Below are 27490 nucleotides of genomic sequence, written 5' to 3'. Positions count from 1 at the left end.
TAATGAGAAGACAACAACAATACTTTCAAACAGACTATTTGATGGTTGCAGTGAGTTTTATAAGTTTTAGGCCAAGTAATCGTGGCTCCATATTACTCATTTTGTTTTGAACAAACATGAATGGTTTTAACACATATTATTACCAGTTTTGTGTCTCAGTTAAGATTGGAAGACATTATAATGTTATTTTCAAAAGAGAAGAAATAATGCAGTTTCCTAGTGCAAAGGAAATCTCATCTAGAACAAATCCAGGCATGGGAATAAGGTTTACTTCCTGCAGATGCAAAAGACTGCTTCAGCCACATGTGCTTGTATTTGTTAGTGAAGAAGGAAAACTATTGACTACACGCAGTGCTATTCTAATTTTGTTTTAACTTATTCCAGGTGAAAAACGTGACCTGTTTAAAATCTGCCCTAGCAGTCATTCTATGCTGATTTCATTTTTCCATCAGTACCTTCATTTACTGGTTAAATATCTCAGCATACAAAGAGAAATTCCAAATTTGTTCCCCATGTACAATTTAAGGAGAGATGATGAGAGGATTGTATCTTAAGGGAGGCCTCCCCCTTTGTGTATGTGGTTTGGTAGCATATGGTCCACAGGGAGAAATTGATTAATTTAAATAAAGTGGCTTTATACTTTTAAATTGTCTTATTTTAATTCAACTCAATATTCTGACCTTTGTACATTTAATTTCGAAATACCACTGACAGGGTCATGCCATCCATTTTTTGCCCATTCATTGTGCATCTGACTTGTATTTAACACCATTTTGGGCTCAAAATCACTAGTATCTCCATCAACACTTCCATAGCTCCAATAATCTGATATACTTCATAACTTTAAAAAATATTGTTATCATCACTATAATCAGCAAGTATTTGTTGAACCAAATCATAATGAACCACGCCGGGAATCAGACATATTGGGTCTTCTAGGTAGTCCATATTTTAAATAAGCATTTGTAAACATTTCTTCATTAATGGTTCAAACTACGCCATAATGCTTATTCCTGGATATGTTGTGCTAATCAAATTTAATTTCACAATCATTTATGTTGTGCTTGAAGAACCCAGATATGGAACCTTTGCTACCTGAAAAACATATGTCGCAACAAGAACGGTTAAATAAAAATTGTATCCTTTGCCAAGCACATTTTCACATGTGGGACTTTCAACGAACTCGTGGGAATTCTCGCATTTCACTGTTCTCCAAGTGCATACATGCATACAAATTGTGCATGATTCATGCAATCGCACATCCTGACATCATCTCCGCTTAAGTACTTGACATATCTAATGATTTTCCGCGATGTCTCTCTCTTGCTCTGCCAGTACTTGCTGTTTGTCACGCAGAGAATAAGCTACATTGATTTCTGATTGGTGGTTATAGTTTAACCTAGATCGGAAAAACCATTAACCACAAATGAGAATTGAATGTAATATATTTTCACTGTGTAACACACTGGTAGTGTAATTTTCAAATCAACCAATGGAGCCAAGATACAGTTCAAAGTAGAAACTTCGCATGAAAGTATTTATTATATGATGATTAAAGTACTTCATTATATGTGTTACACATATGGAATTTACAGTATATGGAACACATATAGAATATAATAGTATATGCTGAACATACTTCTGGGGTAAGATAATTAGTATGGAATTAGGAAAGGGGACCAGATTATAAACCACGTTACTCTGTGTTAACTTGTAGACAACAAGTGGGTATTCTCAAATAGTCTTTTTCATTGTTACACATAAACATGAGTGTCTGTTTCAGAAGGAATACAATTTTACAGGATAACAAGGCAAATATTAATAATTACTCCGGACTGTTGAAGACTAAAATGACATACATACAGTAAGTATCATTTTGCATTGATTCTCTGTCTCTTGTATCAATATGTGTAATGTTTAAGCAAAATAACTGATGAATGGATATATCGATGAATCGTTTCACACCTACAAAATATATGGGACTTTCCAGTAAACAATTAAAGTTTCATAGCATAATCAAATTATAAATGCATTTAGTGACCAATGCAATAAAGTTGACAATTAAAAAATAAGTTATGTCAAAAAAAAACAATATGGAGCTAACAATATGATCTAATGTTGATACATGTGCATGAAAAGAAGTACTTCCATTTTCACAAAAGTTGTGCAAGAAACTGTACAAAGCCAAATGATTTTCACAAAACGCATCCATCAACACGATCCCAAAGCAAAATTAGTTTCTTTGAAGAGGACAAAATACTGTATACACAAGTAAAAATTATATATTGTAATATTAAAATGTTTAGAGTTGAGTTCAAGGGAGGTAAACCACAACACCATATCTAGTTGTGAAAGAGATAAATCAAAATTATTGTAGTAGTAGTTTTCTTTTACATATTCATTAAATTATTTTAAGTAAGGGATAAAGAAAAGATGTATGAATATCTCAATACATTGCTAACATATGTACGTAGATTGGAAGGTAGACGAGTGATCATTGTTGTCCATCATAGCATACCCTTGATCAACATCATTTGAGAAAATACCAGTCATACTGTATACTGTGCAGATGGCTCGAGATATGAGGCAGACAAACCATATGTTTTCCGAATAAATTTTTTTCTTTGAGGTGGAGTGTTATTAAGTGGGGTTATATGTGAACATTAAAATCAACCAGAAACACCACATACTCTAATTCTCTATGATTTTAGTACTAGATTTCCCTCTTTCTGTCAGAGTATATAAACAGCGTAGATATCTCTGCACATAATCTAATTCCTTTTATTTTAAGGACGAAAATTTCCCACCTTCTGTTAAAGTAAGTAAACAGTGTAGATATCTCTGCACATAATCTAATTATTGTTTCTTTTAGGGATGAAGATTTTATGACTTCTCTCAGAGTACGTAAACAGTGTAAAAACCTGTAACAGTTTTCACCGAATAATCTACATTTGGACTGTAGCATCTAAACCACATCTTAAAACAGTTTAATTAAAACGTTAAATAATTCACTTCTCTTATTCTTTAAAATTCAAAAGCACCTGGCATGTTTACAATGCTGACCAATCATAGCATTGTTTGCATTACTTACTCAGATTATCATAATATGATGGTGTAAATTATCATTCGATGTCACAAGTTTTGACAAGTGATGAAATTACACTGTAACCCAAACCTGCACCATGCCCCACCATCCTCTGATATAATATTCATTGCTCCAATCTCTGTTCATGTGGATTTGAGTATTGGGCTTGCTGAATGTTGGTATGTGATGAAGCTTGCCAGTAGAGTCTCATTGGTTGATGGGGTCTTACGCCAACAGTTATGCTGGCCGCCATGAACAAAAAGACCGATTCCATGCCAATGGCTATGATATATCGCACCTTGCAATGTAAGGGTCAACGGTTAAATATAAATTGTCTGCTGCACAGATTACATTTGCATGTGACTTCAACCTAAACTGTGGGAGTTTGCATGAATCACTGTTCATTTACTGTAAATGTGCAGCACTGCATCCAGGATTTAGTAAGCTTCAAGCTCTTTCCCCTTAAAGTTGATCAAAGGGAGACAATCTGCACTAAAGGGGAACCAGTCCACTCACATTTGGTGTCTCTGAATAGGGCATAACAAAATAATTAAAAGTAAAAGCAGAGCAAGAGTAAATGTTAGAACATATATGTTTTCCAACTGGGTTTCAAATATAAGTATGAAAATCTATATTTGCTTTTTTTTAACACTAACCTGTAAAATAATCGTAACCAGACTGCATTGTCATAATAATGCTGATTACTCACATGTTTATCGTTAAGTTTTGAAACAACACTGAATGTTTAAACCTTGTTGTACATGAATGTACAACTGAAATGAAGAATCACTAACAACGTATTCGGTAAAAAGATGTCTTTCTAATGTATAACAAGGAATTCACAGTCAATAAACTGATGAACATCATGTATGATGCACCATCATTACTATTAACACTGACCACTTAGATTTTTTAAAAATTATAAATAAAACAAAATAAACATCATGCATGATGCACCATCATTACTATCAACACTGACCGCTTTGGTCTTTAATGGAAGTCTGATAATATAAGACATCAATCCTGGTATGTATAATGAGAGAGCTGGCAAGAAACTAAAATAGTGGCACACACTAGCAAAACAAAAGTTCTATATTGCTGTTAATAAAGCTTGCTTGATTTACACAAAACTGCACCTAATCCTGATTTTAACTGAGCATGCCTGCTGATTAAACCACAGGCACAAAGTGGTTTAATTTTAGCATGTTCCACATTGGTGCATTCAAACTGCAAACCTGACAGTAGATCACTGAATAAGGAGTCTCATCATCAATGAAATTGCAAGCATCTATGTAATAGAAGCAGGCAGCACATATGCTCACTAAAATATGGTGTTATATGTACCGTGTTACAGGTTTAATGAGCATAAAATTCACAGAACATAAGCATAATGAATTGAGCACTAGTCCATCTTCATTTTCTCCTGAAATAGTTTACTTTGAGCTGCTTATGCACATCTAAAATTATATTTTCCATTCGATAATTTGCATGTCAACTATCCAGTAGACTTATATCAACAGTTTTGTGAGAAACATTTAATGATGCCACAGTCTTCATGTTCTTTCAACTTGGTGGAAATAAAATGCCCATCCAATACTGGTTTCATATTTGCTTTCACAGACAATTCTACTGGTGTTTCTGCAGTTTGCTTGTCAACACGTATAAGTACTGAAGAAAGGGACATCTTGGGACATTGGATCCATGATCAGCATCATAAAAATAACATGCATAATCTGTAAAAATAAAATGTTATCATGAGTTTTTTTAGTAGCGTTAATATAGCATATAAACTTCTTAATTGCAATTGTAGACCAGATTATTTATTAGGTTTATCAGCTAAAAGTTAAAGATAAATAGATAGATATAATGAGATATATAATTAATTTATTCATGATCTAATTTAATTAGTGTATCATTTATACAAATTGCCCTCTTTATGTTGATTCCAGCTTTTGTTTAGCTAGAAGGTAAAACTTTATAACTAAGCTTAATCTCAAAATCGTTAGTACTGACGTCACCACCTTCATTCAAAACTAGACATAAGTCTTTTAGTGAAAATCCCATGATGATATGACCATTCATTCAAGAGAAGTTGCAGTCACAAGGTTTATTTCATGATAGCCACTGTGTAGATCATAATGGATGTTCAGGAAGCTCCAGCTAGATATGGGTTAAATATATTCATAAAGTTTCACAGCAATCCTCAAAGCAGTTTAGAAGAAGCTATGATAAAAAGTTTTCGCTAACAGACAGACATATGATATACAGCGGATGAAGGATGGACAGCAGATCATCCCATAAGCTCTATTGGTCTATGACCAGCAAAGCTAAAAACTAGTCTTCCATCATTGTTATAATTATGTACTTTGCTACAAATGTGATGCAAACATTGTGTGCATGTGATATAATGGCATTAGGTTTACAGAGCAGGAAGAGTCTATTTGAAAGAAACAGGGATGCTGACCTACGTCTTACCAGATACTGTCACACTAAAATATTGATATCCCACTTTTACATATGCGTGATCACAGTCCTGAATGTGAAAGCATCAGAAACATAGAACAAATCAGATACATGTTTGCAAAGCATATACGCCCACTGACTCACAGCAAACCATGTGAAGTCAGCCCAGATCAGGTACAAGTGTGCTTCCCTGGATATATGTGATGTGATGTGATTTGGATTGTTAACGTAGCTTTAAAAATTTTTCAGTCATATCGCTACGATGTCTGCAATGTGGCAGTTTATAGTGATGTCTAACACTGGGGCATCATGCCGCAGACATGTAGCATGATGTCCCACACAGTCACATTATCCTGACACCGGGCCGACCAGTCCTAACACTAACTTCTTAATGCTGAGCGCCAAGCGAGGCAGCTGTTAGTACCGTTTTTGTAAGTCTTTGGTATGACTCGGCCGGAGATTGAACCCAAGACCTCCCGCATCCGAGGCGGACGCTCTAACCACTAGGCCAACGGAGCGGTTCCCTGGATATAGCATGCTGTTCTCTTTGCCTTGGCACTATATAGTCTTTAAGTGTTGCTGTGCTACAAAATTCCACAACCAACCAACCAAATAGAAAATTAAAAAAGAAAATGTGTAAGACTGCTATAATGTCAATAATATTTATATAGGTCATCTACATGTATGTGTAAGAAATAAAATTTTTCTACCTTGGTTTTATTTTGCCCAACTGTTATAAGAATGATTTTACCAAGAAAATATAAGTCAAACGCTTACAACATGTATTAAGTTTATTATAAAAAAAATTGCTGTAAAGACCTGATAAATCTAATCAGGTCCTCCAGATATAAATACAGATATGTTTGACTAATGTTATCAGTCACCCTTAAGTGTTTGTCATTAAGTATGCTAACAGGTAGTTTGTCAAAATTCCCAAGTTGAAAATGATCAAAATGTTGTTTTAAGAAACAACTGAACAACAGATCCAAGGGAGCCTTATCTCACTCATCTGGCTTACCTAACCCAATATTTGACTATCTCACTAAACAGGTTTATGAAGTATTTTAGGATTGTAAAAACATAACCTATGTAAATTATCTCCTCAATTTAATTATTATCATGGTTCTTGTTAATACGTGATGTTCTCCAGTCCGTCAGTAGCATAATCATTTCATGGCAATAAGCATAGCCATTTAATAGCAAAATCATCTCATGGCAACAAGCACAACATATCAGTTGCCGGTGTTAATGAGCTGAACAAATCAAATGTAGACCACATCGTTAGCCTTACTGAAGTTCTTTAAGATATCAACGAAATAATCATATATTCATAGTTTTGTCAAAACTGGAACAGAAATGCATCTTGGCATTCAATGTCCTAACACCCTCAGCCAATCAGATGCAAGATTCCATTCGCATATATGGGTCACGCCAATCCTGTCTCAAGTCTGATGCTATAAATACATATGTTTGCCTGGATGGTAGTAAGAAAATTAATCTGCCCCTTCTTCAAGTACCATTAATACTTAACCAACCTTCCCACTCACTTTGTCATGATATGTTCTACCTTACTTTGTTATCTTTGCTTACGTCGTGATAAGTATTATCATAACATATACACACGGCATTTATTTACTTTGTATGTGTTGTTTGTGCTATTATGTTATGTACATATAACACTTATTAATTTTTATATACCTTTTATGGATGCTTCATGACCCCTTTAGTAGCTAACAGGCTTCATAAATGCTGATGACCCGTCTCCTTTGCTTTTCTAACTCTAAAGAGTATACCTTTCCACCAACTACATTTTCAATGTCATGAATCACAGCTTCAATCTTCTGCCAGTAATCCTCAAAGTCTTGTTGGTTAACCTTTCCCTGAGCAGAATGACCATTGATAAGATTCCTATATAAACGGATTCGTTCCACACTAGCTCCAAGAGATGTGTCCCTTGGCTGATCTGGTGGATCAAATCCCCAGCCAATCATTGATGGATCAGGAACTGTGCTGACATTTCTGATCAGAGTATACAATAAGGTAATGTCAAACTGGTCCACAGCAGTCACATACCGACCTAATGGGTCTGAGAAGACTACTTGACTTTGATCCGGGTTAAGAAGAGCCTGTCTGTTTTGTCTCCTACTAGTCAAGGTGGATTTGTTGGCCATAATTGCCTTGTAGATGCTTTTGTGTGGAGCAGGAACATGGGAGAGAAGCATTTCCCTCATGGCATTTCCACAAATAGTTACAAGGGCAATGCAGAGACGAGCGTAATTCATGTGCTCATGTGTTATGGATGCATCAGAGTCCTGGCCCTAAAGAAAGAGGAAAACCAAATTTATTACAACACTTTGTAAACAGTGACTTAACATAGAATCAATAAAAAAACAATAATTCAATAAATCAACATACTAGTATAAACAGATCAAACTATATTATTTATGTCATGTTTTATTGAATACAAAGAACACATACATGACTGATTATAAGAAATAAGCTAAACAAATATATATATATATATATATATATATATATATATATATATATATATAGTGAACCCGCTATAACGCGCTCCGTTATAACGCGAATTCGGATATAACGCGGTCGTGGCGTGGCTCCCGAAATTTCATATACATGTATTTTTCTTGTGCACGAAATTTTTTCTTAAAAAGTACGAAAAACTTAAAAAGTTGCTTATCATTTTGGGATAGAGATCGCGTATGAATAAAAAATGCACGACGATCGTGGCTTGGCTCCTGAAATTTTACATGTATTTTTCTCGTACACGAAAAAGTATTTTTCTCGTACACGAAAAAGTACTTTTTCTTTCTTCTTAAAAGTAAGAAGAAGAAAAAACGCATAAAAATTTTATTCTGAGATCGCGTAGGTCTTCGCCAATGTCGCAAACTTGGATTATTTTCCTTATTGGCTGCAAAACATGCCATGTGGATTTTTTATTTATTGGCAACATTGTTGGCTGTTTAAAATTTTATATACAACCATTGGTTTGGAGTGCAGAAATTCAGAGGCCCCATGAAAGGAAGCCGCAAACTGGATATAAAATGCACTGAAATTTGTCTATTGTTACATAAACAAATTCTTTGTCTATACTGACAAACCATCTAAACAGTGCATTGTTATATCATAATCCACTTATCCTGACATCTAGTTCTGTATGTTGTGAAATATCCGCTTTTTTGTTGTTGACATTTGTGGTAACGGATATCAACTGGACGAGGCATTCTCTCGTAATCTGTCTTTCATCGGATTTTCGGCCGCTCGCTAGTAATTAATATATTTACAAAGACTGGCATTTGTGTGTGGATGATAAGTAAAATTCCTCTTCTTTTCACTCTGAATTAAATCCTTCAGAACACTCACGTTTTCTGTAATAATCTATGTCATCAAAACACCTGCGTCTCTATCGTCCGTTGACCCTTTGTCAATTTTCAGAAGCATGCGAAGAAGGCAGCATCATGTTGCTACGACAAATGTAAAAAAATAAATAAGAAAAAAGTAAAATCTTATTGATTTATTCAGCAGGCATGGAGGGACAGTAACTAGAATAGTCTAAACGACGGCCAATTCCTTTTAAACATGTTTCCAGATAAAACAGTTTGCTGAAATTTCAAAGGAAACAGATTACCTTTGAAGCACCGACTGTTATGAAAACGCACTCAGCAAATGGAAAAAAATCCCCGTCTCAATCATGCAATACAATTATTTGATGTTGCCGCCACAATAAGAAATGGGATTCGTTTGGTTCTCCAAAGCTGTTCTTTAGCGGCGACTTCAAAAGCGCATGCAGCCTTCATCGAAGAAAGTCGACTACAATCTTTAAATAACAGCAAAGAAGTTTTCTTCAAAGGAAGTCAGTACCAAACTTAAATAAAAGTGATGAAATCTGATGGATTTTTGCATTTTCCAACGTGACTGGAACACTCTAACTGTTCTGTGAAAGTTGACTTTTTGGAGGGAAAATGTTTATGCCAATGGCGGCTTAAAACGCAAACTAACTTTTATCGACTTCGAACGTACTTCAAAGTAAATGTCCTTCGTCATTCGTTACGTGATTGTGCTATGTTTTTCCACTGAATTCAGACCAATATGACCTGTTACAAAATTAATGAATATTTTAAAGCTGTGTATGCATATTTTCGATGGAAGCACTTGTATTGTGGATTCAATGTATATGATGAGGTTCGCAAGTGAGTACACTGCGTTGATACTCTGATAATGCTATACATTGGACATTTATATATGAACAGTATTCACGTATATGTACCAATTCATGGTTCTCTTAATAAAGTAAACTATTATATAATGTCTTCTCTCTTTTCAATACAGGTGTATTCTCATTTAATATGCATTGATTCAAGAGAGCAAATGTGCCGACGAAGCATTCATTTTACCGCCCGCATTTATTACCCACCCACCCACCCATAATTTTTTTTTTTTGGGTGGATACATTTTCTTCAGCTAAGTGACTTGGTTGTATATAACACGGTTTGGTTCATAACATGGTCTGATTCTATGGCTCCCAACTACCGTGTCATAGCGGGGTCCCATTGTGTGTGTGTATATATATATATATATATATATATATATATATATATATATATATATATATATATATATCCTAGATGGTCCAATCCCTGGTGACGTAAACAATCTTGATAGCTTAATCTAACAGTTCAGGTCCAAGCAAATTCGCTCATAAAAGATTGATATAAAGATCTATTGGAATCGTGGTTGGTTGGTTTGTTTGCGGTTTGACGTCAATTCTCAGGCGAAGATAGGTTATATATTTTGGCCAGTGTAATTAGTTGAGGAAGAACCTGGGAAAAATAAGGTAAGAATCACTGCCCCAACGGAAACTACAGTCAGCTTTCTCATGTATCCACACTGGACAAGCCAGAGGTTCCCACCCATGTGGACAGATGTGAGCTGACAGTTATTTGCAAAGCGGAGCACTTTAGACCACTTGGCAACTAGTGGCTAAGCTAATGTCAGATCCTGTCAAGATCTATCGACATACTCAGCTTGTTTTTAGTCAATCAAATTTGTCTGAACTACTCAACAGACCGGCTATTATAAATCCAAACCACATGCATGTAATATAACCATTGAGTTGACATCCATTCATAATTCACAATCCATATTTTACAAAACTCCTACCATACACATACCTGTCTGCAATGTCATGCACACAAGCCTTTCAATAGAAAACATGGAGTCATGATCATGAACCTCGTAATAAATATCAGATTGCTAACCTTCAATGTATTTGCTGAAATGCGATTAAATGAAGTACAAAAGAAGTAACCCCAATGTCAATCAGATCTACATATATATCCACTGCCGTCATGGAAACAACATGTTCAAGATGACATGTATATCCATCGCCCTCACGGAAACAACATGTTCAACATGACCTATATGCATAGGTTCTACAACACATCAAGACAATCCTGTTTAGCCAAGTTCCAAAAGAGTTAAATATAAAAAAAGAAGACTATATCATGGATGCCTCACTAAAAGGATGCCTTTATTATAACTATTTTACCAAGTATATGACATAATTCAATGTCATAAAATTGTTACATAAATAATCCACAAAATTAAAGCTACTATATCATTTACAGTCAACAATACACATGAACACATTGTTACAGTATGCATTTAACTGATCATAATAAAAATAAATTAATATAGTCAAAGACAACATTGAGGACATTTCCAATTTCAAGATCACTACAATAAGGCTTTTAATATTCATCATCTCAATACACTACATCCAAAAGTTCTAAACTCAAATATTCTGTATAATATTCATAAGCAAATAAAATCAAAAGTTTACATGTTGTTCTGTTTACTTGTTCTATTTTATTCCACATTAACCTCAGTTATATAGTTAAGATTATTATCTGTGCCATATTGACAATATAAATAGGTATTCTATAAAATAATTAAATATAATATACTGTAAATTTATTTCATTAACCTCTTTTTGAAATATATTATTAGAAAGACTTTAATAATATCAGTGCGATCACTTTTTCGTCATTTGAAGTTGATTTTATAAAATAGAGTAATACTGAATTATTCTTTAATAATTATATTGGGGACATAACTCAGATTTCACTCTAACTTAACATAGTTTAAAGAGCATAAGACATTTTGAAATTGCTAATTAATACTGACAAGATAAAGTAAACAAAATAAAAAATGTGAAATTTTAAAGACAATGTATAACCTTCAATATTTTATCAAGTCAAAATATATTATAAATAATATATATAATACATAATGAATTGTTGTTGTTGTTGTTGGGTTTAACGCCATTTTTCAGCACACGATAGGCTATACATGGCGGCCAGTATTAATGGTGGAGGAAGAACCCGAGAAAACCCCGGAAAGAACCATTGACCCATGAGAAGCTACTTATTTTATGCATAATAAAAAAAGTTAATGACATTGTTTATCTCTATTTCTTTATAGTTACATAGTTGCCAACAAAGGATACAGTTATCTACAAACTCTGAATCATATATACATATACAGTGCGACCCCGCTATAATGCACCCTGCGATAACGTAAATTTGGATATAACGCGGTTGTGGCGTGGTTCCCAAAATTTCAAATATTCATTCGCTCATGAAAAAAAAAAATTCTTCGAAGTACGTGAAATAGTGTATACAAATGTTTTTATCATTTGGGGGAAGAAATTGTGTATGAATACATTACTATCATGATGTGGTTAATGAAATTGTAAATACATGTCCGTGTATTTTTCTCGTACACGGAATTTTTTTCTTCTCAATGTACGTGAAATAGTGTATAAAAATTATTATCATTTTGGGGAAGAGATCTTGTTTGAATTCGAATATAATATGATCGTGGTGTGGTTCCTGAAATTTTAAATACATTTACGTGTATTTTTCTTTTACCCAGAGAAATATTTATCTTAAAGTAAAAGAAATATTGTATAAAATAATTAATTATCACTTTGGGGAAGAGATCGAAAAGAAATCGAATATAATACAATCGTAGCGTGGTTCCTGAAATTTTAAATACATGTACATGTATTTTTCTCATACCCAGAAAAATATTTTTCTTAAAGTACGTGAAATTTTGTATTAAAACAATTGATTATCATTTTGGGGAAAAGATCACGTATGAATTTGAATATAATATGATCGTGACGTGTCTTCTGAAATTTAATGATTTCACCAGGTTCTTGAAGTGTTATGCCAAAACAAATGATACTTATTACTGATCCATGAATAAAGCTAGTAAGTCGACTTTGTGATTTTCTTCAGTTAATTCTGTATACAATCGTTGCTCAAACAATAGTCAACATGTGTTTCTTCTTTAACTGCATACACAACCATGCAGCAGACAATGCGATGGTTTGTAAAAGATTTTCACAATAAACATCAAAAACAAAAGCTGCCAACACGTTTGCTGGGCTTGGCGGTGTTATTAGATGCGATCAGTTGACCAGTAAATAATGTCCTCATTATTAGCTGGAAATTGAAAGAGTATGAAATTGTTCATGCGTTCAGCTTACAAATCTTTATAAAAGTATTTTTCACATGTTTCTTTCGATATTCACAAAATCTGAAGTAAAAATTATATGCAAGCTGAAAGCATGTGGTGTTTGTCAATTATTCTTGCTGTAGTTATTTAAATGAATACAAGTGTTAATTATTGGAAACTTACAATGGATAAAGGTACATGGAAAAGAATATGATAAAATTTTAGCAGTATGAAATTTTTACAGACACCGTTCATAGACCCTGGAACATAATGAACTGTACATGTGGTTCGTCTTTCTTATCCTAATTTTGCTGTTAATTTTTCCCATTTAATTCAGACAAATTACTGAATTGTTTAAATATGTATGCATTTTTTGCAATGGAATTTCATGTATTATGGATTAACTGCATGCCAAGACGGTATGATATCAGACAGTAAGTAAACGGTGTTAATACTCTGTTCATGCTATATATTAGATGTTGAATTGAGACACAATGATCTGTGACAACATTATTGAATATTTTAAATATGTGTGCAATTTTTCAATGGAATTACATGCATTATGGATGAATTGCATGCCATGATGAAACAATCGTAAATGGTGTTGATACCTATTTATGATATACATTAGACATGAATAAACGTATATGTGCCAATGCATTGTTCTCTGAAAAAAGTAAAATACTGTAAAACGCTGCATTAATGACCTGGTAAACTGGTATGACAGAACATTTTAGAATAGAACATTTCAGTGGTAATTGTAATAATTTCACTTAGGAACTACCACTGATAATGTGCACCATGCTGGAATATTATTTAACACTCTGAAAGACATCACATTAGATATGAAAAGTGGAACCTGATTTTGCAGTCGAGGGATTTCATTTGTTATCTGAACTGTGTGAGAAACTGATAATGCAAGTTTAGATTCCAAATCTGATCCCAATGAGACCAGAACTATAGCTTACAGAGCAGTAACAAGAGCACGACATCAATATACATCCATTTCACTCACTATAAAATAACCCTGAATTCTAAGATTAATTAATTTCAGATTAAGACAATATGGGCTTACAAGCTCAGCAAATCACTTGTACAACCACTTCATTAATATGGACAGATATCACTCATAATCAAAATCCTTTGACATCATGATGATGTAAGCCTGCTTTCCAGGTTTAATCCAAATAAAGCTAGAATTGTAGCCTTCTGATTAATAAAAAGCTCAGCCAATCTGAGAAAATAATACCTGAATTATTATGTCATAATCAACATCATACAAGATCATTATAATGAGGGTAGTCTAGTTTCCAAGTCAGATGAAAATCTAATCAGAGATATGCCTTCCAGGATGGTACTTAGACAAATCGGATGAAATTCTAATCAGAGATATACCTTCTTTATCAAATTCTCATCGCCATTAATACCATTGCCAAGCTCTCCAGGTTTGATCAAAATCAGAGAATGAATAAAGCTTTCATAGTGATAACAAAATCAGCCAATCAGATGAAAGATCATCTCATTATTATGCATGCATCTCATGCATTATCGAACTCTAAGATATTTATTAGATAAGCTTGTATTGCATGTCAGATCAAAACCTGATCAGAGTGGTGAAAGCAATTGTCGGCTAATGTGCATAACAAAAGAAATTTCTATAACGACAGTATACTTGTAGCAGATCACATGACACATTATTAAGTTCAGATACCAGCATCATATGATGTCGCATGATGTTATGTGATGCGTTAAATATAGTACTGCCTTCTCCATTGGGAACAGCTCTCCTACAGTGTTATCTACTACTTGGACACTTGTTGACCCAATAAAACGGAAGAAATGCACCTCAGGAGGAATCAGTAATACTATTCACCGATGGATCAATCCTTTCCATTCAATAATGCTGACAAAACAACTTACCTCTTCAGCAAACCATGCCTGTAATGGTGAAAAACGAAGCATGTCATCTTTAAGAACAACTTCAGATGATGGAAAACATAGCTCATATTGTAAGTTCTGGCCAAGGTAAGATGTAGTCTTGGAGAGATTCAGAGTGATGAACTTTCTAACTTGGGTACACAACTTTGCATCAGGGGTATTGACGTCATCAACCACCATCCTTGTTATTCTTGCATAAACAATGTGGTTCCTACAGTGCAAGGTCAATCTATGGACAAGGTCCAGGTCAAAAACACAACAGCCACAAAAAATGAGATTTTCTGCTGTTTCCTTCTTCTTGGACACTGGCCAATGAGCTACACAGGCCGCTAGAAGCCTATGGAATATGGGTGGTGGCAGAAACTTTCCTGTAAACACAAAGCACAGGACTGGTGTGCTCACCATCCTGGAATCTTGTTCAGGGGAGATAACTTCTCTGGGAGATTCCTGATGAAGCATACAAGGTGTAAGGAAGTAGTTCTCCACCTAAAAATATATTCAGAAAATAATTATACAGAAAAAGTCAACAAGCAACACCTCCCACCAGCATACCAATCAACAAAATAAAATAATCTAAATAAAAAGAAACATTAACACTGTAAATGGATTAATAAATCAAGGATCATATCCTTGGAAATAACTGTGTTGTTTTTGTGAGTTTTTAAAAAAAATGTCTGAATAAGTACTTTGTGAACACAGCAAATAACAAACTTACTATTGTTTGTCCCCCCCACCCCCTCCTACTGGGGCCAAGTGTTCTATAGCGTTCGCCTTTACTGATCATTGCCATCTCACCTCTGTCTTTGTGGGTTCAAGTCTCAGGCTCGACCAGTGGGGTTATATAAGAAAGTCTGCCAGGAGTGCCTTGTGGGTCAGTGGGTCTTACCAGAGATTTTCCCGAGTTCTTCCTCCACCAATTATACTGGAGACTACGTTTATCAAAATGGTGTCAATATCTTTAACCTATGACATGTTGGCCCCAACATTTATATACTTTATTCTTCCAAGAAATGGCACATGATCCAAAAGTTTTGGTAGCTGTAGGTGGTCCAAATTTAGAGTTACTTTGTATTAAGGGACTTGATGACAGATTGGTGGACAGAGAAGATTATAACGTCATATGGCGGCATATAAAAATAATGACTTATGAAAAAAGGGAGGCTAATAAACTTTTTTATTTGTTTCAATTCTGAAGAATTTATGAATATATACGAGATTAATGGTTAGCATTGGGGGGTGCGTGGCCTGGGCCTGACGTCCCGCTTGCCAAAGGAAAGTGAAGCGTCTCTCATAGCCTCTCCTTCCCAGGTGTAGTGATCGCCGCAGGACCACTGTCTCGCTCTGCGGGGCAGGAGGTTACTTGCATATGGCCTCTCCTACACTATTGTGTCCACAGCAGCACCTTCACGCGGTGCCCCCTGTTTTAACAGAGCCTGCTGTGTGGCGCGACCGAGTACCCGGCGGTATAACTGGGATGGCAGACTGGGCTCATTAGCCTTGGCAGGCAACCAGTCTAAGAGAAGGGAAACTCTGACCCCAAACCCGGGCAGATGAAGCTCGTTAGCCTTGTCAGGCAGTTCATCTAGGAGAAGGAAACTCTGATTCAAAACCAACCAAGTCCCATCCATTGGATTATGGCTCCACTGCCTTGTGGATATCTTCGGGAGAAGGAAAGGCTACGGGAGTAAACCCAGACAGAAAATCAGGAGTGGAGCCCCTAAGGCGGCTGGGGGTCGACTACGACCTCCTTCCGGCAGCTCCTGCATCCAAACTGGTGCCAAATGTCATGCTCAGCATTCCTTTGGACCCCACCAGCAAGGACGAGAGGGGGATCCTGACGTCTGGGCAGCCCAGGATCTCCATATTCCACGCCCAGGCTTGAGCCCTGGAGAGGACACTCCAGTCTCGCTACTGAGTGAGGAAACAACACGGAAGCTGACAGTTTACGGGTTATAAGTCCCACCCGATTGGCGTAGGGAAGGGGCGCCACGGGTCAGCTTTGACGGTGGGAGGGATCATCGTGTCCCACTGGCCAACTATCGCCCGCCTCAAGCCGGACAGCCCCCGGTCAATAAGGTGTTGACCCGCCATCGTCTGCCTGCTCCAGTGGGTGTCTGGAGCTCAGTGTGTTGTTCAGCATGACAAGCAGACGGTAATTCCACACCAGACAAAAGAAACAAGAAACCAATAAAGAAGACTCCAGCTCTTCGATTTGCAAGCTGGAATGTGCGCACCATGTGTACAGGCATCTCCGACGACCTCAGAGAAGTGGACGACACCAGAAAGACGGCCATCATCGATAGAGAACTCACCAGACTAAATATCAGCATAGCTGCCCTCCAGGAAACCAGGCTCGCCTCTAGTGGCTCCCTCAGAGAGGAAAACTACACCTTCTTCTGGAAGGGTCGAGAACCTGAGGAGCCCCGTCAGCACGGAGTGGGCTTTGCCATCAAAAACAATCTCCTGGCCTCGGTTGAACCTCCAACAGGGGGCACTGAGCGTCTCTTGTCCATCCGCCTCACCACTACTTCAGGTCCTGTCAACATCATCAGTGTCTACGCCCCAACCCTCACGTCATCAGAAGACGTGAAGGATCAGTTCTATGGGCAGCTGGACGAACAGATCAAAGGATGTCCCAAAAATGAACCACTATTCCTCCTCGGCGACTTTAATGCCAGAGTAGGTGCGGACCACGAGTCCTGGCCTACCTGCCTCGGATATCATGGCACTGGAAAGACCAACGAAAACGGCCAGAGACTGCTGGAGCTATGCACCTACCATGGCCTGTGCATCACAAACACCTTCTTCAAGTGTAAGCCACAACACAAAGTGTCATGGAAACACCCCAGATCTCATCACTGGCACCAACTCGACTTGGTCATCACCAGGCGCTCTGCCCTTAACAGCGTCCTCTCCACCAGAACTTACCACAGTGCAGACTGTGACTCCGACCATGCCCTTGTGAGCAGCAGAGTGCGACTACAGCCACACGTGCTACACCGCACAAAACCAAAAGGATGTCCTCGCATAAACACTGCACAGATGTCAGTCCCTGCCAAGGTGGAGGAGTATGTGTCTGCCCTGAACAAGGCTCTCCAGGACCTGCCTGAGTATGACGCTACAGCCAAGTGGAACGCCATGAAGGGTGCCATCTATAGTACAGCTATGTCAACGTTTGGCAAGAAGGAACGACCCAGCCAGGACTGGTTCAATGCACACCTATCAAGGATGGAACCACAAATTGAGGAGAAACGAAAAGCCTTCATAGCTTACAAAAAATGCCCTAATGAACGGACGCTTGCTGCTCTCAGAAGTGCCCGAAGTAACACCCAACGCATTGCTAGACAGTGTGCGAACGAGTACTGGCAACAACTGTGTGAAGGGATCCAGCGCAGTGCCGAGTCCGGACACATCCAAGGCATGTACAGTGGCATCAAGAAGGCTCTAGGCCCTACAGTGAAAGGGGTCGCTCCCCTGAAATCCCTGACGGGAGAGAAGATCACAGACCGTGGGCAACAGATGGCCAGATGGGTGGAGCACTACTCAGAACTATACTCCCGAGAAACGTCAGTCACTGATGCAGCCCTCAGCAGCATAAAGAATCTGCCCACCATGGAAGAGCTCGACAAAGTGCCAACCTTAGAGGAGCTCAGCAAATCAATCGACTGCCTTCCAAACGACAAAGCACCAGGTAGTGACAGCATCCCGCCCGAAGCTATCAAACGTGGAAAACCAGCATTGATTAAACCACTGCACGAGCTACTTTGCCGCTGCTGGGAGGAAGGAGTAGTCCCCCAAGACATGCGTGATGCCACAATTGTGACCCTTTACAAAAACAAGGGCGACCGCAGTGACTGTAATAATTACAGAGGGATCTCGCTCTTGAGTATTGTTGGTAAAGTGTACGCCCGCATCATACTCAACAGGCTGCAGCTGCTGGCAGACCGTGTGTACCCGGAATCACAGTGCGGCTTCAGAGCAGGCAGGTCGACGACAGACATGATCTTCTCCCTACGACAACTCCAAGAGAAGAGCAGAGAGCAAGGTCAACCACTCTACATGATGTTCATCGACCTCACCAAGGCCTTTGACTTGGTCAGCAGGAAGGGCCTTTTTGAACTTCTGAGTAAGATCGGTTGCCCCCCAAAACTCCTCAGCATGATAATCTCTTTCCATGCAGATATGAAGGGAACAGTCCTGTATGATGGATCCTCCTCAACTTCCTTCCCAATTAACAGTGGTGTGAAGCAGGGCTGCGTGCTGGCACCAACACTTTTTGGGATCTTCTTCTCCCTGCTCCTGTCCTACGCCTTCGACACGTCCACGGATGGCATATACCTACACACCAGGTCTGATGGGAGCCTGTTCAACCTGGCACGAATGCGCTCAAAGACCAAAGTGAGAGCTGTGCTCATCAGGGAGATGCTTTTTGCAGATGACGCAGCTCTTGTGGCCCACACCGAGGAAGCCCTCCAGAGACTGGGAGACCGTTTTGCTGTTGCCTGCACGCACTTTGGTCTCACAATCAGCTTGGAAAAAACAAATGTCAGCGTGCAAGATACCACCATTGCCCCTTCAATCAAAATCAACGGTGTCACCCTGGAAGCAGTCAACAACTTTACCTACCTAGGGTCAACCATCAGCAACACTCTCTCGATTGATATGGAGCTGGACAGAAGGCTTGGAAAGGCAAACACCATCATGGCTCGATTAACAAAGAGGGTTTGGGAAAACAACGCGCTGACAGATCACACCAAGGTCCGAGTCTACCAGGCCTGCGTTCTCAGCACCCTTCTATATGGAAGTGAGACGTGGAGTACCTACATGAGGCAAGAACGCCGGCTCAACTCCTTCCATATACGGTGCCTAAAACGCATCCTGAAAATCAGCTGGCAAGACCGTGTTCCACACAGCGAGATCCTGCAGCGTGCAAGTACCCCCAGCATGTACTCCCTGCTAATTAAACGCCGCCTTCGATGGCTGGGTCACGTCCGACGCATGGAGGATGGAAGGCTGCCAAAGGACATCTTATATGGACAGCTGGCCACTGGCATGAGAAGAGTCGGACGCCCCTCACTCCGTTTCAAAGATGTGTGCAAGAGGGACATGAAGGCATGCAACATTTCACCCGATGGCTGGGAAGAGCTGGCTGAGGACCGAGGCACCTGGAGACTGATGGTAAACAATGGCATATCAGTCGCTGATGCGAGGAGAGGCCAGTTGGTGGCAGAGAAACGTAAGAGAAAGAAGAACGCAACAGCAACCACAGTAATGCAGACTTCCCAGTATGTCTGCACCAACTGCAGTAGGGACTGTCACTCACGTATAGGCCTGCACAGCCACAGCAGACGTTGCCAACAGAGACAGGCAACACCCCAAGGGCGCTGTTCGCATGGTCTTTCGAGACCGAGTCGCCAATGAGATGAGAATGGTTAGCATAATGGAGATCTTGCATCAAAAGTTTGAACAGACTGGTACTCTATTGATTTAACAATCGTCCCAGGAATATAATTCCTGGTTGTTGTTTTGTTGAAACTGCTGAGACTTGAAATCATGTCTGACTCTCTTCAGTAACAACATCATCTTCAAAATGTCAGCTGTTCTGACCAAATTAGATACAGTCTGTAACCCTTTGAAGTTTGCCATCATAAAAGCTATATACGACTTAACTTAGATCTGTCTTTATTTAAGACCAACTAGAGATCATATGGAGTCTCTGGTTAAAACCCCATGTTGATATGACAATCCATCTAGAAGAAGTAATGATAACACATTTGTCAAGATGTCCATTGATGAAGCTATACTGGATGTATGATTGGTATCAATTTTACTTGGAACTATTTATATATCAGAAAAATATGTTGTTGCTCTAGTTATCCAGTCAGACAAAGCTGAGATGACATCAATCTAAAGATTGCCATCATTGTAATAATATTGGCAGCGTGTCCATTTAGGACAAACACATTATAAAACATGATCTGGTATTTGATAATAGATTAACACCAGTATCACTTAGGACCAACAACAAATTATAAGTGGTCAATAATGTTGATATACGTCCAAAGTTCTTGGAGGAGGAGTGAATGTAAGATTTTCAAGATGGCCACCACGGAAGCAGTTTTGTTTATCAAAACAGTACCATTTTCACACAAGACCAACTTCAACTTTTTTTAACGAACATATGTGTAATGTTTAATAGCAATCCTTCAGGTAGATCAGGTAGAGTATCGATGGTAATGTGTGCTAATGAATGAGGGGATAAAGGATGTATGATGGAGAACAGGCCATTTGACAACCTATTCTGGCTTGAGGCAGTAAAATTGAATCCAACCATTTTTAATAGACTGGCTTTTGAAATTAAAAGCAGAAACATGATGCTAGAATGAACCTAAGCTTGCACAACTGGCTGACATCTGCCAAATATAAAAATGCATGAGCAGTTAGCACGAAATCTGGGACAGAAGGATGCTTTATGTATAAATTGTTTCCAATGCTGCTGATTGCTTTCTCAAATTAATTCTATTAAGGTTTCTTTACTTTTTTATGGCTACTCAGTTTGTACATAATTTAAAGCACTTAGTATTGCAGTGCATTATTTCCAATTAGGTCAATTTTTGCTAAATAGTTACTGAGTAGTTTTTCTGTTCTTATTAATGGCAGCCATACTGAACTGGTCACATTCTGTATAATATTTTTGGAGAAGTTGTTGTCTTATTTTTTAGCAATGCTTGCCACATTGAAAGGCATATTAGCATCTCTTGTACAAACCCAAAAGACCTCAATGCTAGGGTAGTTCATGTCAAATATCATACATTTCTGTTGAGAAGAATTGTAGATTGCTTTTTTATATTTCAGAAATGATGGTCATAGCTGATAGCAATTTGGGATCAGTTATAAAATAAGAAAGATCTTCATGCCATAATGTTGTGCCAAATTTTATCAATTTCTGTTCAGTGGCATTTGAGAAGAGATTAATTTTTTTAATTTTTTTAAACAGAGCAAGGTTCATGGCAGGTTAAGCCCTACATCACTGACCCTTATTGTTCTTCTTAAGCGCAAGAAATGTCCTTTGATGGAGCCAATAGGCCTCATAATAAATCCCAAGAAATGTCCTTTGATGGAGACAATAGGCCGCATAATAAATCCCAAGAAATGTCCTTTGATGGAACCAATAGGCCGCATAATAAACCCCAAGAAAATAAAGACAAAAGATGATCTTTTAATGATTATGGTTGATTTTAGACTGAACTGAGAAGACCGAGTTTACTCAATAGAGTGCATTCATTAGGTAATCAGTAGATTGCTGGTGGAAATGTCTTACCAATTTTGCATTGCTTTGACACAAATTGACAACACATGCTAGATGATCAATAAAAGAACATATAAAGAAAGTAGGAAATGTGTAATAACAAATGAAGGTCCAAAACTAAATTCTTTATAGAGGGGAATGACAATCGAGTCATTAGTTTATGATTTTCTGTAATAAATGTTCATTTTTCCAGTATGACTTTAAATACTTGAGATAGTTGTTATTGAGTCAGATTCTCCAACAATCTGCTATCATTTTCATGTCAACTATTTTGTACTACTGTAGCAGTAGTGGAATATATGAAGGGAGACTCACATCCTTTTTTAACATCTGGAAGGTCAAAGGTTATCACATTATGTTTAATATATTTGTTAACAGGTCATTTGAAGCTTTATTACTAATTTGAGACATTGCAGCTTGACAGATTGGTAATATTATTTACATTTTGAAAGCCCCTTATGCCCTAGATGTGAGGCCATTTAAAAGCACAGTTGGTGATGGTTGCATTACATGGATTAGATGATGAATGTCAGGCCATTACTATTTTAGAATTGTGATAAAAAACAACACAAACGACGAAAATTTTGTGCAACTAATTTCGCATTTAAATCTATGCTTCTTCAGGTACGATATCCGTTTGATGGAGACAATGGGATGATGTCTTTTATTTTAAACAAGAATTACATCATTACGTAACGTCATAAATTAAACCAATTCTTGCTTATAGAAGACCAAAAAGTTGCAAGATTTTTTAATTAGAGCTACACAGACAGAAAATAAAAAAATACACTTCTCGTCTTCTAAATGTAACAGACACCGTTCCTCTCAATGTGCAAACAGAAGAGAAAGTACTTCTTTCAGCAGTGCCAATACAAAAGAGGTATTTTCTCTGCGTGATAATACTAACTGCATATCAACTGATGTGATTTATTTAATAACCTGTAAAAAATGAAGCATGTAATATATTGGACAAACACTTCAACAAGTTTCTAAGAGAATGAATAATCATCGCTTTCATATAAAAAATGATAGAGATCCTCAGTTTTTCCCTAATATTTCAACACAATTTGACACCAATAATCACTACCTACTTGAATTTTCTTTCATGCCAATAGTGTGCATGGTGACATGAATTGACTCATAAAAGAAACTTATTGGATTTATAAATTAGATACTCTGTATCCTGATGGACTTAAAGGCAATTCACTATACAAAATTGTATAGTTTAAATTGACATATTGTATATCAATTTATAACAATATAATTATATGTATGACTGTTTGTCATATTTTATTTTATTATTTTACTAGGCCATTACTATGAAATCAGATTACCATATGCCATAGAAGCCAAAAACATAAAAATCTTGCCAGCATTCTTTCTGTCAAATTTGGCTACATTTTGCGGAGAAGATTTCAGATGCAATGTAAAGAATTTAAATGTCTATTTTATAAATGGCAGTCATATTTTAAGTCTGATAACATCTTTCTGTATCAATATGAAATTCCCTTATGTCATTGTTCTATCTAGTGAATTTGTTGAAATTCTATGTTTTGTTTTGTTCAAGAAAAAAAGCATGATAACAAAATTAGCTGGTTAATCTCTACTACTGATGTGAATTTGACAATCCTTTCTGCATGGTTGCCTTCAGTTATATTATTTAAGCAGCTGTTAAGATGTATTTTCCGTTTTTCATATTTGATGTTGGGTTTGCATCACTGGTACAAACCTGAAACCCCTTTAAATTTGTTACATGCTTACCAATTTTCAGTCAATTTAAATAAATGTTGAAGACATTAAAGCACATAACTGCAGTGTTCTGATTCATAATTCATCTTTCACTATTTAAACTTTAAGGATCTAACAAGATGCAAAATTTGCAGATTAAACAAAATGGAGAAGAAAACTGAAACATTCACAACAACTGACCTTCTCACCAATCTCATTCCAGACCCTTGGTTTGGCAATGACGTTTAACTGCTCCATTATTAGCAAGATGTGCTCTTTGTTGGCATGTAGCTCTGGATACTTCTCCTTTGTCCATATAGCATCTGTGAAAGAAAAACAAATGATTCCTAATCCACTGGATCCTCTAAGATGATCAGGTTATGAGGTATGTTTGAAAACATGTAGCTTAAAATATCAGACTTATCCTCATGGATTTAATATCAGACATATCTTCATGGACTTAATATCAGACTTGTCCTCACGGATTTAATATCAGACTTATCCTCGTGGATTTAATATCAGACTTACCTAATGGATATAATGTCAGACTTATCCTCATGGATTTAATATCAGACTTATCTTCATGGATTTAATATCAGACTTATCACTTATCCTCAAGGATTTAATATCAGACTTATAATGGATTTAATAATGGACTCATCCTCATGGATTTAATATCAGACTTATCCTCATGGATTTAATATCAGACTTATCTTCATGAATCTAATATCAGACTTGTCCTCATGGATTTAATATCAGACTTATCACTTATACTCATGGATTTAATATCAGACGTATCCTCATGGATCTAATATCAGACTTATCTTCATGGATTTAATATCAGAATTATCCTCCTATATTTAATATCAGACTTATCATTTATCCTGATGGATTTAGTATCAGACTAACCTAATGGATATAATATCAGACTTATCCTCATGGATTTAATATCAGACTTGTCTTCCTGGATTTAATATCAGACTGGTCCTGATGGATTTAATATCAGACTTATCTTCATGGATTTAATTCAGACGTATCTTCATGAATTTAATATCAGACTTATCCTAACGGATTTAATATCAGACTTATCCTCATGGATGTAATATCAGACTTATCTTCGTGGATTTAATGTGTTGTGTGTTGTGATGTGATTCGGATCTTTAACATTGCTTTAACAATTTTTCAGTCATATCCCTATGATGTCTGCAAGGTGGCAGTTTATAGTGATGTCTAGCACTGAGGCATCATACCGCAAACATGTATCATGATGTCCCACCCAGTCACATTATCCTGACACCAGGCCGACCAGTACTAACACTAACCTCTTAATGTTGAGCGCCAAGTGAGGCAGCTGCTGGTACCATTTTTGTAAGTCTTTGGTATTACTCGGCCGGTGAACAAACCCACGACCTCTCGCATCCAAGGCGGACGCTCTAACCACTAGGCCACTACAGCGGTCATGGATTTAATATCATACTTATCCTCATGGATTTAATATCATACTTATCTTCATGGATTTAATATCAGACTCATCCTCATAGATTTAATATCAGACTCATCCTCATGGATTTAATATCAGACTCATCCTCATGGATTTAATATCAGACTTATCCTCATGAATATAATATCAGACGTATCCTCATAGATTTAATATCAGACCTATCCTCATAGACTTAATATCAGACTCATCCTCATGGATTTAATATCAGACTCATCCTCATGAATTTAATATCAGACTTATCCTCATAGATTTAATATCAGACTTGTCTTCATGAATTTTATATCAGACTGATACTCATGTATTTAATATTAGACCGATCCTCATGGATTTAACATCAGACTTATCCTCATGGATTTAATATCAGATTTATCCTCATGGATATAATATCAGATTTATCCTCATGGATATAATATCAGATTCATCCTCATGGATTTAATATGAGACTGATCCTTGTGGATTTGATATCAGACCTATCCTCATGGATTTAATATCAGAGTTATCTTCATGAATTTAACATCAGACTTATCATCATGGATTTAATATCAGACTTATCCTCATGGATTTAATTGACCAATTCAATTCAGTCATATTTACATTCACAAGGTTGCCATGATACAGAGGAGAATGAACATAATGACTTTTTCCATTGCAAAGTCATGTCAGCATTTGCAACAAGTCTTTAAACCTATAATATTAGGTTATTGATATGTGTCCTAGAATATAAGATTATGAATGAGTGTCATGTAAGTTTGTATACCTATACCTAAACTTCCTATAATGTTAGGTCATGAATGAGTGTCAAGTCAGTTTGTATACCTATGTATAAACTTCCTATAGTGTTAGGTTATGAATGCGTGTCATGTAAGTATTTATACCTATACATAAACTTCCTATAATATTAGGTTATGAATGATTGTCATGTAAGTATTTATACCTATACATAAACTGTCTTATAATATTGGGTTATATGAGTGGTTTGGATGTTTTCATACCTGTACATACATTTCCTATAATTATAGATTATGAATGAGTGTTATGTACGTTTATATACCTATACATAAACTTCCTATACTATTAGGTTATATACGAGTGTTTTGGAAGTTTTCATACCAGTACATAAACTTCCTATAATTATAAGTTATGAATGAGTGTTATGTAAGTTTTTTATATCTATTATGTCAGTTCTATCTATATGCCTGACTTGTACCTCACCTCATATCAACATACATTACCGGTACCATACCTCGTATTCATATGTCTTACCTCTATCTATACATTGTATCCTTATGCTTTATTTGTACCTTACCTCGCATTCCTATGTCTTATTTACACCCGTACCTTGTATTAATGTCTTACTTATACCCTTACCTTGTATCCCTATGTCTTACTTATCCCCTTACCTTATATCCCTATGTCCTAATTATAACACTTAACTTGTATCCCAATGTCTCACCTATACCCTTACATTCCATCCCTGTCTTACTTATACCCTTACTTTGTATCCCTTTCTTACTTATACCCTTACCTTATATTCCTGTCTTACTTATACACTTACCTTGTATTCATATGTCTTACCTATACCCTTACCTTGCATCCCTATGTCTTACTCATACACTTACCTTGTATCCCTATGTCTTACTCATACACTTACCTTGTATCCCTATGCCTTAGTTGTACCTTACCTTGTATCCCTGTCTTACTTATACCCCTATCTTGTATCCCTATGTCTTACTCATGCCCTTACCTTGTATCCCTGTCGTACTTACACCCTTACCTTGTATCCCTGTCTTACTTACACCCTTACCTTGTATCCCTATGTCTTACCCATACCCTGTATCCCTGTCTTAATTACACCCTTACCTTGTATCACATGTCTTACTCATACACTTACCTTGCATCGATATGCCTTACTTGTCCATAC

The 27490-nt window shown here is 37.0% G+C and overlaps 1 protein-coding gene across 1 annotated transcript in view; it reads right to left on the bottom strand.

Moving 5' to 3' along the window:
- Positions 1–3978: 3978 nt before the first annotated feature.
- Positions 3979–27490, bottom strand: part of LOC149787203 (uncharacterized) — a 76860-nt gene continuing 53348 nt past the window's right edge. Inside the window, exons 11-14 of the mRNA XM_089976067.1 lie at positions 24270–24391; positions 15014–15517; positions 7247–7866; positions 3979–4818 (exon numbers count right to left, since the gene is read on the bottom strand). Coding sequence (XP_089832193.1) covers positions 7279–7866; positions 15014–15517; positions 24270–24391 — 1214 coding nt within the window. The 3' untranslated portion in view covers positions 3979–4818; positions 7247–7278. The remainder of the gene's footprint in view (positions 4819–7246; positions 7867–15013; positions 15518–24269; positions 24392–27490) is intronic.

The sequence above is a fragment of the Sinohyriopsis cumingii genome, chromosome 12, assembly GCF_028554795.1.
Source record: "Sinohyriopsis cumingii isolate HCF-2022 chromosome 12, ASM2855479v2, whole genome shotgun sequence".
Taxonomy (NCBI): Eukaryota; Metazoa; Mollusca; class Bivalvia; order Unionida; family Unionidae; genus Sinohyriopsis; species Sinohyriopsis cumingii.
Note: the sequence above shows the minus strand (reverse complement) of the source record. Positions and strands in the feature narration are given on the sequence as shown.